Raw genomic sequence first — 17639 nt, 5'->3', positions numbered from 1 at the left:
TGGTGCAAGAGAGTTTAGACCGTATCATTAACCCTTTTGCTGCCACTGCCCATGCATTATGTGATGAATATGTCAGTGGATGTTTCTCAGAACAGTATGAAGAATGCTGGCCATTACATATCCTATCATTTCAGACAACTTGGCAAAGTTAATGAACATGCATACTTACTGCCTTGGTTCAGTCCAGAAAAATTAAAATTCTAGTTAATACAAATTGTCTATTTCCTGACAGCACCTACAAAGATCCATGTCGTAGGGCTGCCAGCAAATGAGCATCTCCAATCACAATGCTCCACTACTGTTTCACTACAAAGCCCCATGCACAGGTTGGAGGCTTGTGTCCCAAATATACCAAAACTTTCCCCTTATAACAGCAGGGGTACAAACACAAAAAGGGGTTTGCTGGATAGAAATTCAAAGACCTTACAATCCAAGCCAATTGTTTAAAGAGGCAGGTAGTTAAGCAACCTTCATGCTGAGTTATATGTGCAAAAGTCATCATATTTTAATGGTCTTTGCACTATTGCAGAGAATAGATAATTGTTTAGCAGCAAAGGTAAGGTCATGCGTGCTGTCTGTATCTGCCCATGGAACCTGTGCAGCCCAGCTGTTAGATTAAAATATCCAAAACAAAGGATTGTAATCTGTTTTCATTTTATGGTGCAAAGTCTTAGATTTGATGATTAAAGCAAATCCCGCATTAGCAGGAGATCCACGTGCCACTGTGAGAGGTCTGACAGAGCCCAGAGTTGCACAACGCCAGGCACGAGCATGAATGCTACAGTTGTAGAGTTAAAACAAATTGTATTTTATAATTTTATTGATGGCATTTATCCCGTGGTTTAACATGTTAATTATACTGTAATAAACATGGCTTTAATATTAAACTTATTATCCAAAGTCACCACAGTCCATTTCTGTAAATATAAAAATATATACTTAATACTTTGTACAATACTGGTTTTTGGTCCAAACAAAAATGGATCAGAAAAGCCAATAAACACTTTAAAGAATTTCCAATTTTCTTTAAAGACTTTTTATGGAATTAGGCAACTTTGAATAATGAGACTTACATAATAAAATCTGAGACCCTTCTAAACAAAGAGGAGATTTGCAGTAAAACGAAACAAAAAAAAAAAAATTAAAATTTCAAGTTCACAGATTTAGGTTATGCTTAAAGGTACACAGAGAAACAAATGTATTTACATGAATATAATAAAATAATGGAGAAAAATAAAGATGACAAGAGCTGAATGAGAACAGGGGCAAAAGAGGAGGAGGAGAAAAAGGCATATTTTAAACGGAGCACTACAGATCTAGCATGTCCCGAGCCAGGACCATCCATGAATCTTTCGTAACCAGAAAAGTTTTGGTGCACACTAAGCTCAGCTTCACACATACACCGGCACAACTGCGGCATAGAAATCAGTCATCAGTCTCTAACCTATACACAGCCCCTCACTCAATTACAATTTCCAAGCATCAATAAAATAGTGGTGCAGATGAAAGAGGTATTATACAAAAGCCATTCGCTGTGCGGGCTATAAACACTGGTATAGCCAGATCATGCCAAGTCAGGTAACAAAGGAGGTGCCGGAATCAGATTTCTCGCTTAAGAAATTTCCCATCACCATATTTTAATTACAGGGGAGAAAAAAACAACAGTTTCAGCATATATTTTGTCCTTGAGCCAATCTGACTTCCACTACACACAGCATGAGGTACACTCCAGGATTTGTACAATGCAGGACACCATTCATTTCTTGAAAAAAAGCGATTACTTCTAGCACATTCAGAATTATTTTCGTCTTCTGGCGGTCTTTATCTTGCGATTCGAAATAGAAGATGCTGGAGTACTCCTGCCGTTCGTTCTGAAGAAAGAAAAGTAGCAACAAACTCATTAAATTACAGCACACTGGCTCATTGTAATTGATAGTGAAACCATTCCCATAATTAACAAGAATAAGCGTTTATCTCATAGTTAGCATTTTATTGAATTGAAAGAGATATGAAATATCATGCTGTATTAATATTATAACTGTCAAATATTTAGCATGACATTTAAAAAAATGACTAAAAAAAAAACGAAAAACGCTCTTACCCCACGTTAAAACCTGAAGCAGCTGCATTAAACATAAAGCCTGGGGCAGGTGGCTGGGGGGTGGATCCAGCATTTGCACCAAAAGTGAACACTCCACCTGACGAATTTGGGGTGGTAAAGTTGAAGTTTGTGTTGTTGCCAAACTGGAAGCCAGATCCTAAAACAAAGCACAGGAGACATCATGCGTGGGCAATGTTCCACCAAGTCACCTATTTATATCCAGTTCATATTTATAACACTTTATAAAACTCTATAGGTGTAAAAAAAAAAAAAAAAGGAAGGAACTTGTGGGGTAAAGTTGACCAAAAAAAAAGCTGGGGATTCTTTGTAAGTGAAATAACATTTAGAAAGTTAACTTTTGCATATTTTCTACTATGGCATGCATTCATTGTTTAATCCAGCGAATCAGTACCTGTACCTGGGGGAGGAGATAAACACAAGCAATAGCCTGCAGCACACACTCCAAAAGCTGGAGATATGAATTAGCAAAGGGAAATTTAGATTAGCAAATAAGTGTGCAGAAAGCTATAGCAGATATTTTTCCTTTGCTTGATCTCACAAGCTGTTACTTACCAGCACTGGGTGCAGCAGATGATCCAAAAGAAGGCTGAGCAGCTTGCTGCCCAAACACAGGGGGCTGTGCAGTACTAGAACCAAAGGCTGGCACTTGCTGAGAATTACCAGCTGGAAACACTGAAGTTGAAGACCCAAAAGCCGGAGCAGTAGATGAGTTAGCACTTTGCCCAAATGCCGGCACTGGATTAGCATGAGCAGTCAGGCTCGGTGAAGCTGAGGCAGTTGGGCCACCACCAAAGATAAACGGAGAAGAACTAGTGCCTAAAGGAAACAAAGGGAAAGAAAAAAAAAAAAAAAAAAAAAAAAAGTTACTACAACTTATCTACAAATTTTTGTGTTTTACAGGATTGGAGCAGAAAACTTACAATTTGCCATTTCCTATATTAAGTAGCTAATAGGTTGGAAAAATGTAAATGCACATTGTTTAACAGAGGGCTGTACAGCAAACCTTCTCACTGGATGCAGTATTGAGCGCACGCTGAAACCCAGTATAGAAAATGCAGCAGAACACCAAAGCAGTGAAAAGCAGTGTCATTTTTTGTTTTATTGTGCCAGAAAGGCAACATTGCAGGCTTACCATCGGCCCTTTATCAAGCCTCACATTCCATGTAACAAACATCTTTAAATACTTTTTCAAGGGGTTGGGGGGTGCTTCATTCTGTAATATCACATGATGAAATCTTTAGGGATTTGCTTGTGAAAGCTGCAATAGGCTCAGGGATGAAAGCCATACAGATGTTTTAGGCACATCTCACATGGGCAATTTTGTATGCCTTAATTGCACCAGTTGCAATAAAGGGATCTCATTTTTACACATCCTAAGGCCATTCACACCAAAAGGCTGTAACTGCAGATCATAATTAGTGAGCTACATAACCAAATGCCCATGTGGCTTAACTTATATGGTGGATATGCCACAGCTATGAAGTCAGAGTTGAAGGGTTTATGTACAGACTCCGCAGCCCTGGGATATGCACCTCTGCCCGTATTGACCCATTCTGCAAAAGCCAAGTATACAATCAGTCAGCTACGATATCAAGTAAGAGATGATACAGAACCATCTGTAACGGTTTAAGGGTACTATATTTTATTAGATTGTTATGGCTCCTACCCCAGAGTGCACAGATGTCAGACAGACAGACATTTAGGCATGGATTAGAGTGGGCACTTTGCAAGTCAATCATTAAAATCTCTCATTTCAATATTATATGACTAACACTGCACATGGGCACTATCATTGTTTCATTGGGCATTTAGCACTAATTACTGTGGACACTTATGTAGAAAGTACAACTCCCAAAAGTCTCCTCACTTCTACACCAGTATGAATAGATCTCTATTGCTAGTATTTTTATCATTGTTTATCGAGTACACTTATGTGGATTTAACACTACAAGGATTTCTGGCAGTTTAATCCACCTACAATGTTCCCTCTAATTCTGAGGCCATCACATGCAACAGTTTCCAAGTAACATTCTGTGCATGCCATATACTTTTGCATTCATTTACACTCACCAATCTGCATACACAGCTTTTCAAAGTTGTAGACAAATAGTAATCTTTGTATCCCCAGTCAAATAAAATTTGAGAATTTGTTGGCACAAAAGCGTATTACTTGCCACACTATTTTAAACAGACTAGTATTTATGACTGCACATGCAAGTTAAACAGCTGCTTCCTGTTCAGCATTTTCCAACTACCCCGAAATGGGACATTAAATATTCTAAACCAAAACACTGTTCAGGTCCACAGCTAGTTAGTATTCCGCTGGAGATTTTGCAGAAATTCTCTGCAGAGGTTGCAGTAACACAAATATCTATATATATATCTATATATATCTATATATCTATACACACACAAAGAGAAGATATTCACAAAAACATTTTGTACCTGTCACGTTTGAGGTGTTTGTTCGTCCAAAGTTAAAACCTGGAGCTGCTGGGGTAGTACTGGCAGACTCTGCTCCAAATACAAATGGAGTAGCAGAAGTAATTGCAGAGGTCACTGGTTTAGTCTCCTGACCAGAGAAAGCAAATGTTGACTTGGATTCACTTGAATTCCCAAAAACAGTGCTAGTAGTGCTAGCTGGCTGTCCAAACACAAAAGTCCCAGGAGCACCAGAGGTTCCACCAGCGCTTCCAAATATGTTTGCAGAATTTGCAGAAGTGTTTGCTGGAGCCGCACTTCCAAACACACTACTTGAAGTTGATGCTGGGGGCACAGGGGCCGCACTGTTGAACACCCCACCAGAGCCCACAGGAGCACTCAGTTTGGCTGCAGTGCCAAACAAGCTACTGGAACTGGCAGGAGTACTTGATGGGTTAGCAGTGCCAAACAAACTACTGGAGCCCGAGGGAGTACTTGAAGGAGCAACATTACCAAACAAAGTGCTAGAACTTGCAGGGGCATTTGATGGATTAAGGTTTCCAAATACACCACTAGACACGGCAGAAGGATTTGATGAAGTAGCACTACCGAACACATTACTAGGGTTTGCAGGAGTGCTGGACTGAGCCACACTGCCAAACACACTGCTAGAGACACCAGAAGCGCTTGATGAAGCTGAAGTGGAGGAGACACCGGTCAGGAAACTGAAAGGCTGCTTGGAAGCTCCAGCATCTACAAACATAAGATGTCACATGAATACATAAAATTGACACACAAGCAAGAATATAATTATGTAAGGACAAATTACCAGTTTACTAAACAATGCAGAAAATATGAGTTACTAAGGCCAGAATCTCTACAGATGAAGCAGACTGTGGAGATATGTAGTGTGCCACGTGGCCAGATAAAATATAGTTACACTGGCAGCCTTTGCCTGATGGGAAATGTAAATACAAAAGTGGGGGGTTTGTTGATTTGAGGAAATAACTAGAACTAGAGTTTTTCACTTGTGTATAAGTAATCAAAAGGGCTGGGATAACAGAAAGGCCCAAACCATAGGGCAGTGATCCCAACCAGTAGCTCGAGAGCAACATGTTGCTCCCAAACCCATTAGCTGTAGCTCCCTCAAAGCAGGTAATTTTTGAATTACCGGCTTGGAGGCAAGTTTTGGTTGCATAAAAACCATATGTTCTGCCAGACAGAGTCTCCTATAGGCTATTAGGCCACATAGGAACTAACAGTAGCAATCACAGCCTGTATTTTGCTCCACCATAAACCTTTTGCATGCTTGTGTTGCTCACCAACTCTTTTTATATTGAAATGTGGCTCACAAGTAAAAAAAAAAAAAAAAAAAAAAAAAAAAGGTTGGTGATCCCTGCCATAAAGGCACACAAGAGGTAAACAGGCCTTGCACAGAACTTAAACAAATTTATAGAAGACACAATACAAGTGTAAAAGGAGGGTCACAACTATGTAACTCATGAGGTACATCAAGCTGCACAGGGGGTTCTATTATAACTGGCACAAGACTGTGGGATGTGGCATACTAGTAATTAAAAGAGGCCAGCTCTTTTTTTTTTAATATAAAATATGGGAATCTAGGGGAAAGACACTAAAAAAATTTAAATCTCTAAAACACATGCCTTCTAGACTGTGAATTCATTAAGCAAGGGCAAGTTAAGCAGGAGAGAGACTATTGTCGAGGGTTGGAAAGGGGAGGCAAGAAAGCACAAACTACTGGTGTAGATGATGCACTAATTAAGGGCAAGTGTGAAACCAAATGCACTGCTTGCAATGGAACGGAGAGAGGCGAAACCACAAGGACAGGGGAATTATAGAGCATGCAATGTTTCAGGGAAACAAAGTTAAGGAGCAAAACAAGTCAAAGTGTGTACTGCTTTGTTAAAAGGGAAAGAGGATGCAATAGGGCAAGGGGGATAAGTACTACAGGAAGATATTAAAAGGTAATAAATATTATTGGTTGAACGTGATGGACGTACGTCTTTTTTCAACCTAACTTACTATGTTACTATTATAGCTTAGAAGAAAAAAAGAAAATGTAAGGAAAGGTTGAAGATTCACAGCTGGGGAATAGAAGGTGAAATGATGCACATTTTGGAGGTGAGAAGGTTGATGGTTAAGAACCCACAGAGCGGTTCAGTTGTCCAGGATAGATCTCTGCTAACATGGGCGACAAACCATTTCAAAATGGCTTTCAACTGGCAACAATAGGAGTCGCAAGTGGAAAGACCTTTGAACCAATCTTCGGAAAACAAAGTGATGCAGTTGCCTGCAATAGGAAACTTTGTGCGTCTCTGGCTTACCAAAACAATGCAAAGGGCTTTCCACCAGCAACGCCTATTGTTGCCAGTGGAAAGCCATTTCGGAGTGGTTAGTCGCCCATGATAGCAGAGATCTATCACGGGAGACTGAATTGCTCAGTGGGTTCTTACTGTAAGACTATGTGCAGTAATAATGGGGCAGATAAGATACACTATTACCAACAAGATACACAAGACCGCCAAAAGGTCTGAAGGGTCCAAAAAGATAGAGACAAATAACAGAATACACTACTGGGGTGAGGTGTTCAGTAGGATACTATTTGGGATCCAGGGGAACAGAATATGCTCTGTTGGAGAATGAACTGGCTGACAGCAAGGGGTGTGTTACAAGTGGGGATTGGGGGGGAATGATGCAGTGGGGGTGGAGAGGATTTGAGACAGCAAGGGACAGACTGGTAGAAATTACCAGTTTATTATAACCAGCTTTATTATTACTGCATGTAATGACAAGAGTTAAGGTGATTTTAACTAGAGCCCCGAACCGGTTTTTGTTATAAATGTAAAGTTCTGCAAAGCTTGCTGGTGCTATATAAATGGACAATCAGTGGGGACAGAATGCCAATTCTCAGTGGCAACAGTATAATATCAAAATGCTGACTAGTTTGTCTGGACTAATTTAATATATTTTCATGGTTACCTGTTGTGGAAGTTTGAGACCCAAAGGCAAAAACTGACTTCACAGGCTGTTCAACATCCTTTTTCTCGGTGGGATTAGACACTCTAAAAGCAAAACCAGCAGATGCTGTACTACTAGTACTATCTTCTTTGGTTGGCTCAGGTTTTCCAAACAGAAACTGCTTAGGCTCCTCCCCATCCTTTTTTAACCCAAAACCAAACGAGTTTCCAGTTGGAGCAGAGTCAGTCTTTTCATCTTTCTTTCCAAAGATAAACGATGTGGATACAGTCTCTTTATTTTGATCTGTTTTCCCAAAAGAAAAAGCTGTCACGGCAGGTGCTTCAGGCTTTTTTTCTTCTGCAGATTTTAAGCCAGCTGCTGATGCACGGCTGGAATCGTCATCTGCAGCCGGCACCTGCAAGCCTGTACTCCCTGAATAAGTTGCAGCAGGAGAAAAAGAAACAGTGCTGGATACAGAGCCGAATGTGAAACCACCACTGGTGTCTTGGTTTGTCTGAGCAGAGCTGGCAACGCCAAACTTAAAACCTGCTGAAGCTTGATTGCTGGTAGAAGTGCCAAATGTAAAGCTTTTCTTGCCAGTTTCTTCTGTTGTTGCGGAGGCAGATGCTAAACCAAATTTAAAATCCCCTATAGGTTTGGCAAAAGAAAAGCCACTTGTAGTAGAGTCTGTAGAGGCACCTGATTTCAACTCCCCTGTGCTATCCGAGGGTTGCACACCAAACTTGAAGGTTGGAGCTGTGGTTCCAGCTGATAAGGTTGATGTTCCAAAACCTGTAAATAGATTACAGTCACATAACTTAACTGAGGAAGCTCTCCTCCTTTCCTAACTGTACAGAAGCTGTATTAAATAACATTGGGGATCATTATAAAAAATGGTTTGAACCTAAGCAGTAATCCAAGGCAACCAATTACATTGTTGGCATGGTTGCTATGGTTTACTGCCCAGGTGCAAATTTGCAGTGGCTTGAGAAATGAGCCACAAGAAAAAGTTTTTAGAAAAAAAGTGTAATAAGCATCAGTATCACTTTTTAGGCCTACCTTTTAACTCTGCTTTGGTGCCTGGCTTTGCACTCTCACAGGCAATACATTTGTTGGCTTCTGGTTTGTTTTCTACCAGACAGACTTCACAATCCCAGCTTCCTGCTGACTTCTTAAACTGATCTAGCAATCCCAGCCCTAAAGAAACGGGTGCAGCTGAAGTTTGCACTGTTCCGAAAGTACCTAAAAAAAAAAAAAAAAAAAAAAAGTCAAAATTAGGAAAGGGGGCGTGGCCTGACCATCGATGTGAGCGCACGCACTTGTTAGAGCTCCCCTGTTGTACCCTGCAAATATCCTGAACAACCCGCTACAAACCTCTCATAACGGAGTCAGAGTTCTGTGCTCGGCAGCCACTACCCCAGAGAGCTGATGGGGTAGCACAAGGCGCACAAACGAGCCCCGTCTGCCAGAGCCCTAAGCAGGGTAATTACCAAGATAATCCACCCTAACCAGATAGGATTTATCCACACCAAAACCACAGGCCTAAACACTAGGCGATTATACCAGCGGTTCAGTGGGTAGGGCCACAGCAGCCCTCGACATCACAAAGGCTTTTGACAGTGGAATGGCCCTACCTTTGGCAAGTGCTTGCCCACTTTGGGCTTGGTAAAAAAATAGTACAGCCACCCTACAAGCACCCCAAGGCCAGTATCTGCAACTCCCTCACCACCTCAGCATTTGCACCATCCAGGGGCACAAGACAGGGATGCCCACTATCCCTCTTGCTTTTTGCCATAGCTATAGAAACTTTCGCCAAGGTGGTGCGGGCACACCCCCAGATAAGGGGATGCAAGTACCCTGGCTTTACAGACCACGTTTATGCTGAACTACCATTATGAAACCTAGAGATGGGTGGGGAATGGCGCTCCCATACATTTATATTTACTATCTGGCTGCTCAGCTAGCACACATCCCCCCATGATGCACCCAGAATCCCCCCCCCCCCCCTCCCCGCATCAACTGTGGGCTATAGCAGTAGGTAACCAGTAACCCACCTGGTCCTCGCTACTGACCAAAACACCATCAAAAAATGCCTCACCTCTGTTACTATTACAAAGTGAAGCAATCCAAGCCGGACACAAGCTTGGCAAATATGTGCAATACCCACCTCAAACCCCCCCTTTGGCACAACCTAGACTTTCCCCAGCTAGCGCCACACAACCCCCCCAGAATCTGGCACACCCTGAATCTAACCATGATTGGGGATGTCTGGGCTGGCAACCAAGTTATACTCCTACAAAAACGGTGTGATGAAAGACAGCTCCCATGCATGCAGTGGTTCACATACCACAAAGCGTGCTCTAACATTATGGTTGCCAAATCTCCAATAATGAATACTTTATCAGTGCCAGCCCACAAAGGCAAGATCTCGGTCTTGTACAAACAGCTACATATAGAACCTGAATCGCGAGTAAGGGAGGCCTGGGAGAATAAGATGGGTCCCCTCCTAGATGTTCAGTGGGAATGGATACTCACTACCTCAAAGCTGGTATTCTCACACAGACACAGCTTACGACGACTGTATTTAATACACCGAGCCTATTATACTGTACAAAGATTGCATGCCATGAAAGTACATAACTCACCTTTATGCCGGAGATGTGGCTCTGAGGTTGCAACACATGTGCACACTATATGGAGCTGCCCAAGTATAAAACAATATTGGGAAGAAATAATAAGATGGCTCACAATTGCCATCCCAGGCTGGGGTGCAGGTACCGCTAGAAATTGTTTATTGGCAGAGGACTTGAATGATAATTTGGCCAACCACACAAAACTGTTTACTCTGAAAGCTATGTTTCATGCCAGGAGAACACTAACGCTGCACTGGAAAGACCAGGCACCCCCAAAAACAGAAAAAGGCCATGGATGAAACTGCTGCTTTAGAAAAAAAATATTCTGGACAAAAGAGGAAAAATGCTTACCTTTATGCAAATTTGGCACCACTGGACGGACCGTGTTGGCACCCCAGTTACCTTACCCCACGGAGACCCCCCCCCCCCACCGGTGGCAATTGCTCCCCACTAACAATTCCTTAGGCCCCAGCGCCAACAGGAATGTCCATGGACTAGACAGGACTAACAAGTACTAACACCCAACATATACCAATGCACAATGTAAATAGGTCTTTTTCTTGTTGTTCAATAAAGATTTGGCAAAAAAACAAAAACATTTAGAAAAACTTTGAACAAAACATCTGGTTTCTATAGACAGAAGCACTGATCCTTTGCTGTTTCGACTGTTTTGTAAAGTCCACCAAAAAAATAAAATTGCATAAGAAAATTTAATTTAAAGCAGATTTCCAGTATACATTACAATTAAAACAAAAGTAATCGCTATTGAAAGCAGTATCTCCATCTTTTGCTACTCTCTTCACTGATTGCCCAACTACATGTCAATGGTGGAGCATTCCATCATATAAACATTTTAACATTGCTTTCCTTTTGGCAGGAGTCAGTCATGCTGTTTTTAAAAAAAACATAAAAAACAAATAGCATAAGAAAATGTAATTTAAAGCAGATTTCCAGTATTCATTACAATTAAAACAAAAGTACTTGGAGATAATGCTTTCAATAGCTATTACATTTACATCTTTTGCCACTCTTCACTGCCTGCCTAACTACATGTCAATGTTGTAGCCTTATATCATAAAAACATTATAACATTGCTTTCCTTTTGGCAGGAGTCAGTCATGCAGTGGCTTATATCTCAACCATGTTAATAAAATTAAAAGCTTACCTTTCAGTTCTGGTTTGGTGCCTGGCTTGGCACTTTCACATGCAACACATTTGGTGGCTTCTGGTTTGTTCTGTATTAAGCAGACATCACAATCCCAGCTCCCTGCTGGTTTCTTAAAGTGATCTAACAATCCCAGCAGCCCTGATGGTGCAGCTGTAGATAAGCTCTTGATGGCTCCTGATAAAGATGACAAGAGGAGATAAAATGTAACAAAACAAAAAAAACAAAAAAAACACACTGGCCAATTTTTCCCCAGTGTATTCTACCGGTATGGGTTCCCTTATCCAGAAACCGGTTATCCAGAAAGTTCCGAATCACTGAAAGGTCATCTCCCATAGACTCCATTATAAGCAAATAATTCTAATTTTTAAAAATGATTTCATTTTTCTCTGTAATTGATCCCAATTAAGATATAATTCATCCTTATTGGAGATACAGCCAAATGCAGCACTTTTTGCAGGACTGATTAGCCTAATCCGAAGTGTTCGTCTTAATTGAACCCTTAAAACCATCCAACTTTAGACTGAGCGTGAAATGTTCTGTTAGCAATTGCGTAAGCATTTCCCTAATTTGTGTGTTGTGATAAAATCGTACAGTGATAATGAAATGTTGGGACAAAAGAACCCTGGTTGAAAACTTTCCTTTATGTTGCTGCTCCCCTGTAACAAGCTGTGAGCGGAGATGGTGTATCCCTTAACCCTTTCACTGCCAACTGTTTTGGACCAAAGTGGAACTTCTACTGCCAGACAGTTTTTGAACATTTTGCACTGTTTCACTTTAGGGGCCTTTCTTTGGGGGGACTTTTAGTTTACCCAGGAAGACAATATATTGTTTTTTTCAGGACAAACTAAGCTTTCAAAATATGGTAGAATTTGGGTGTAATTCCAATTCTGTAACAAGATACAGGCTTCTAAATGTCTGAAAAATTTAAAAAAAAATCATATTTTTCATAATATAAACACACATACCAGAAACAAAAATTATTTTATGCACAAAAATACAACTGATTTGGAAAGTCCCTTGTCTCCTGGACGTGCCAATAGATAGATAGATAGATAGATAGATAGATAGATAGATAGAGAGAGAGAGAATTCTCACTAGTATAGGTCAAAAACTCCGAGCAGTACACTACCAAATTTCCAAAGCATTGCTTCACAAAGCTGCATACTTTATATTTCAAGGCCAAAACTTCCACTAACAGATGGTTTATCCCAGAAAATTACACATTTCTGGAAAGAACAGATTCTGGGGAATCCAGAATAGGCACAATAGTCTGTCTACTCCAAACTATCAAGTCACAATGCTTTACTAAAATTATAGTTTATCAAAATTTGTGACTTTTTAAAAAATCACTTTAAAGCTTCCAGTCTATAGTATCTTATCTCCTACAGGTCATAAAGTAACCAAATAAAACACCCTAAATATGAACGCCAGGGGTCCACTGAACAGTTTAATGCCCAATATGTATAGGTTTACCTAAGTATGTGGCATGTAGAGGCCCCAATGTGAACATACCCCCATATGATCTATCATTTGTCATTTCAGCTCCTGCAAAATCAACACATTTACATCATTATATGTGGGATAAAGCTAGTAAAAAGTACACTCACCCTAGAAAGTCATATATTTTTGGAAAGTACACATTCACCCGAATCTAAAATGGGTACCCATGTCTTTCTAATCCAAAGTACCAAGCCGCAAAGCTTTCCTAAGTTTGCCGATTTTTACAATATTTCAGAAAATCGCCTAAAAATGTTGAAGTTAGCTGCATTTATCTCACACAATATCTTGCGTACAATGGCAAATCACCCCAAATAGGAACACCAGAGGCCTACTGAACAGTTTGATGCCCAATATGCAAAGATATACCAAAGTCTGCGGTATGTACTGACCCCAAAATGAAAATAGCGCATATGGATTTCTCGCCTGCCAACTCAGCTTTTGCACACAGAGCCCCCTGACAGCGTATTATGTGCAGTAACACCCCCAAACTATACAGAAAAACACAGAAAACCATATATTTTTGGAAAGTACACATTCTGACAAATCCAACAAGGGTAAAGAGTCCTTTCTACACCAAAGTATCTGCAAAGCTTTCCTAAAGTTAGTGGTTTTTATGACATTTCATAAAATCGCCTAAAAATGTTGAAGTTAGCTGCATTTATCTCACACAATATCTTGCGTACAATGGCAAATCACCCCAAATAGGAAGACCTAAGGTCTACTGAACAGTTTGATGCCCAATAGGCATAGATATACCAAAGTCTGCGGTATGTACTGACCCCAAAATGAAAATAGTGCATATGGATTTCTCACCTGCCAACTCAGCTTTTGCACAGAGCCCCGTCAGCGTATTATGTGCAGTAACCCCCTCTAACTATACAGAGACCCCCAGAAAACCATATTTTTAAACAGATCAGGAATACTAATACATGGCTAAAAATGCAATAAAACCACAAAAATTGTGAAAATCAGCAAAACAACAAAATAAGTCACACGACAGCGTAATTAGTGGTCAGAATATCTGATCCAATGGTCACGCTGTCAAAATAAACAGTTCTCAAGGAAAATAAACTAAATACAAGCAGTAAAATGAAAAATAAATAAATGCAAAAAAAGTTTGTGTATACACGTGTGTACATATGTAAAAGTAGTGTAACAATGTGTAAGTGTGTATATGAGTGGATATAAGTGTATATTAGTGTGTAAAATGAAAAAAAAAAACAAAAAAGTGCAAAATTATGTGCTGTATGTAGGTATAAATGTGTGTAAATGAGTGTAAGTGTGTAAATACAATAAATAAAAACACACTTACCTGTCCAGAAGATCCGGATCGCATGGCTGGCCCTCCTGCAGTAGTCCCGGTGAGTGGGCGGCTCTTTGGGGGGACAGGAAGCGGGTGCAAGCAGCAGACGCTATGCGATCGCGTCTGCAGCTTGGGGGGGGGGGGGGGGCAGCCCAGGGGGCTGTCATCTCTAAAAACTCTGCCGAAGCGGCGCATGCCGCTTCAGCAGAGAGAATCTTTATCTGCCAAAAAAGATGTACGGCGTTGGCAGATAAAGACTTTCCCTGCAACGACGTACACCGTTGGCAGGGAAAGGGTTAAAGGGGACCTATAACTCCAAGAAAATGTGATCGCCAGCTGAGATTTTAAATCCCTTTATAACAGGTATAGATGTTTTAATAAAGAATTTGGGTTTCATGTTTAAATTTCAAAAGGGCTTATTATACAGCTTTATAGGTCTGGGAGGTAGGTCCTCTTTAAATAAAACCACAGACAGGCAGCACTGGAATGCACAATTTTCTATCACAAGGTTACAAGTAAAAGCATATTTTTAAAAAGAATAAAATTATGTTAATTTTACATATTCAATAAATATTTCAGGTGTGAAACTAGTAAAACAAACTAAAACAGGAATTAAGGTTTACCTAACTTCACATACCTGGCTTATCTGCTTTGCAGGCCACACATGTATTATTCTCAGTTTTATTCTGCATACGACAACCTGTGCAATCCCAAGATCCTTCAGGCTTTTCTTCATTTGTAATGCTTCCAGAAGAAGATACAAAAGCAGAAGGAGTTGGAGCAGAATTTAGCGCCTTTGTAGCAGGAGGTAACAACAAGTTAGCTTTCATGCCAGTGCCAGGTTTGGGGGTTTCACAAGCAACACACTTTGTTACCTCTGCTTTGTTCTGTACTAAACAAGTGTCACAATCCCACGTGCCTGCAGGCAGTTTAAATTTGTCTCCTAGTCCTTGTACACTAGAAAGGGGAACGGTGGTTTTTGTATTGCTATGTTGTGGTGAAGCAGGCAGTTTCTTGTTGGTTTCAGCAGGCTGGGGTTTTGCAGCACAGCAAGCAGTACAGTTGCTGTCAGATGCCATATTCTCATGACAGCATGCACTGCATTGCCACAGTCCCAAAGCTTGCTTGCCTCCTACTCCTAAGGTGACCTTTACAGGGGAGAAGGCATTTCCCACAGTCTTTGAGAAAGTTGATGTGCTTCTGTTGGGAGTGGATGCTGAAGTCTGTTGGGAAGGTGAAGATGAAAACCCTACAAAATAAAAAGAAAATAATTTTGTTTGTTGTTTTAATGATTCTCCTGTGTTAACCTACAGATTGTGTGAGCTTTTTTTTCTCCAAGTCAAAGAAAATAAACTAATGGCAAAAGGGTCACATCTACTTTGTGGCAAGCCGTTAAAATGCATCAGTTAATAGAGCTCCTCCAGTAGAATCCTGCATTGAAATCCATATTTCAAAAGCAAAAAGATTTTATATTTAATTTTGAAATTTCACATGGGGCAAGCCATATTCTTAATTACCCAGGGTGGCACAGCCATGTGACTTAATAAACTTTAGTCACACTCTACTGCTGAGTTGCAAGTTGGAGTGATATCACCCCCCTACCAGCAGCCAATCAGCAGAACAATGGGAAGGGAGCAAGATAGCAGCTCCCAGCAGATATCAGAATAGCACTTAATAGTAAGAAATCAAAGTCCGGTTTGGGACTCCTCCAGTTACATGGGAGTATGAGAAACAATAGGTTATCTGAAAACAGTTCTAAAAATGTGTAGCGCAGGCACAATGCACTGAGATAGCGCCTATTACAGCTAAAAAAATACATTTGTTGGTTCAAGAATAAAATATGAAATGGGAGAGTACATTATTTGCTATGCTAACAGTATAATTTAGAAATAAAGGGATGCTATTCTATATATAACTTAATGTTTAGGAGTTGATAATATCACTAGAAAACAAAAACAAATAAAACTATAAGAATTTCCCTCCAAGAGACCAAATGATTATGGATACCTAATACTACTGAAATATTTTAAAAAAAACAAAACAAAAAAAAAAAAACACCTTTGTTTTACTCATCAAAAAGCATTTCTAAAGATGTAGACTGTACAATCATTTACTGAATCACTTATACACACCTGGACTTCTCAGGATATCTAACACACTTCCTTCCTTCAAAGTTTTTGCAGGTTTACAAAATCCCACTTGTTCATCAGAGTCCTTTGCACTGCTGTTATTCACAGCAATATGCGTTTTAGCTTTGGAATAACAAACACATGAATCACTATTAAAAAAATATATTTAATAACAGAAAGGTAAGCCATGAATGTCACTCAAGGCCATTTGTGACTCTGGCCTTTAACCTAAAAAGTAATGATCTTTGAGTATGCTGCCTATAGTAATAACCTAAGGAAATCTGCAACTGGTATTGTTTTATTTTACATTTCTACTTTTTTGCACTGTGGCCCTACATAGTGCATCAACTAGATAGCATTTTATGTGTCTACTAAGTATCCCCTGCAACTAGGCTGACACCAAAGATATATTTTATTGTTGTAGCATGTTAAAACATGAGCGAAGAAATGACAGTCTATGCACATAATTTAGGTCAGTTGCCTGATTAAAAGGTAAACAACCCCTTGTTCAACAAATGCAGAAAATAGGGCTTATACGGAACATAGCAATTTTAACAATGGGCTAAAATGTAAGACTATTTTTTCCAGCTAAACATAATATAAATGCACAGTACAGTAAGAAAATTTCTATATGGTACATGGACCTGGAAAGCCAAAAAACTGACAAACAGCCCAATATGGCATTGTGGCACTGATTGGACCTAAAACACACAGGCCCTGGGTTTATTCCTATCAGTCAACACCATACAGGACCGGCTTGTATGTATGGCAATGTAGGAATGTTTCACACATAAAAGCTAGTCTAGCAGTGAATGTTGACACATAAGGGCAGTGACACACGGGGAGATTAGTCGCCGCGTAAGGCAACTTTGGCAAATCACAGCACCGCCTATGCCATCCCACCGGTGATTTACATTCTAGCCAGTGGGATGGCATTGTGGGGAGAATAGTTGCCCGCGACAACAAAGATTTGTTGTGCGGCAACTAGTCCCCCCGTGTGTCATTGCCCTAAAGGGCTTAAAGCAAAGCTAATTAAGTAGTACTTACCTGTGGTACTTACAGCAGACACCTTGCTATCTATAGATGTTGTTGCAGAAGACACTTTGACTGTTGGTACACTGAATGTAAAATCAACCTACCAAAAGAAAACAATTCTGGCTGAGTGTGGAACTTAGATCTCAGTAAAGACCCACACTGTTAAGTGCAGGAGGGGGGGGGGGGGGGGCGTTGTGTGTTTTATGCCTAGAGCAGGGCTGTGGAGTCATAGTTACATAGGGTTGAAAAAAGACCAGTGTCCATCAAGTTCAACCCATCCAAGTAAACCCAGCACACCTAACCCACACCTACCAAACTATAAATACAACCACTAGTACTAACTGTAGAT

General features: G+C 40.3%; 1 protein-coding gene across 1 annotated transcript in view; it reads right to left on the bottom strand.

Moving 5' to 3' along the window:
• Nucleotides 1-1604: 1604 nt before the first annotated feature.
• Nucleotides 1605-17639, bottom strand: part of nup153 (nucleoporin 153kDa) — a 51726-nt gene continuing 35691 nt past the window's right edge. Inside the window, 10 exon segments of the mRNA NM_001278749.1 lie at nt 1605-1871; nt 2102-2258; nt 2675-2938; nt 4568-5296; nt 7544-8314; nt 8582-8764; nt 11321-11497; nt 14764-15375; nt 16259-16378; nt 17303-17390. Of these exon segments, the coding sequence (NP_001265678.1) occupies nt 1799-1871; nt 2102-2258; nt 2675-2938; nt 4568-5296; nt 7544-8314; nt 8582-8764; nt 11321-11497; nt 14764-15375; nt 16259-16378; nt 17303-17390 (3174 nt within the window). The 3' untranslated portion in view covers nt 1605-1798.

Source organism: Xenopus tropicalis, chromosome 6 (genome assembly GCF_000004195.4).
Source record: "Xenopus tropicalis strain Nigerian chromosome 6, UCB_Xtro_10.0, whole genome shotgun sequence".
NCBI classification, from domain to species: domain Eukaryota; kingdom Metazoa; phylum Chordata; class Amphibia; order Anura; family Pipidae; genus Xenopus; species Xenopus tropicalis.
Note: the sequence above shows the minus strand (reverse complement) of the source record. Positions and strands in the feature narration are given on the sequence as shown.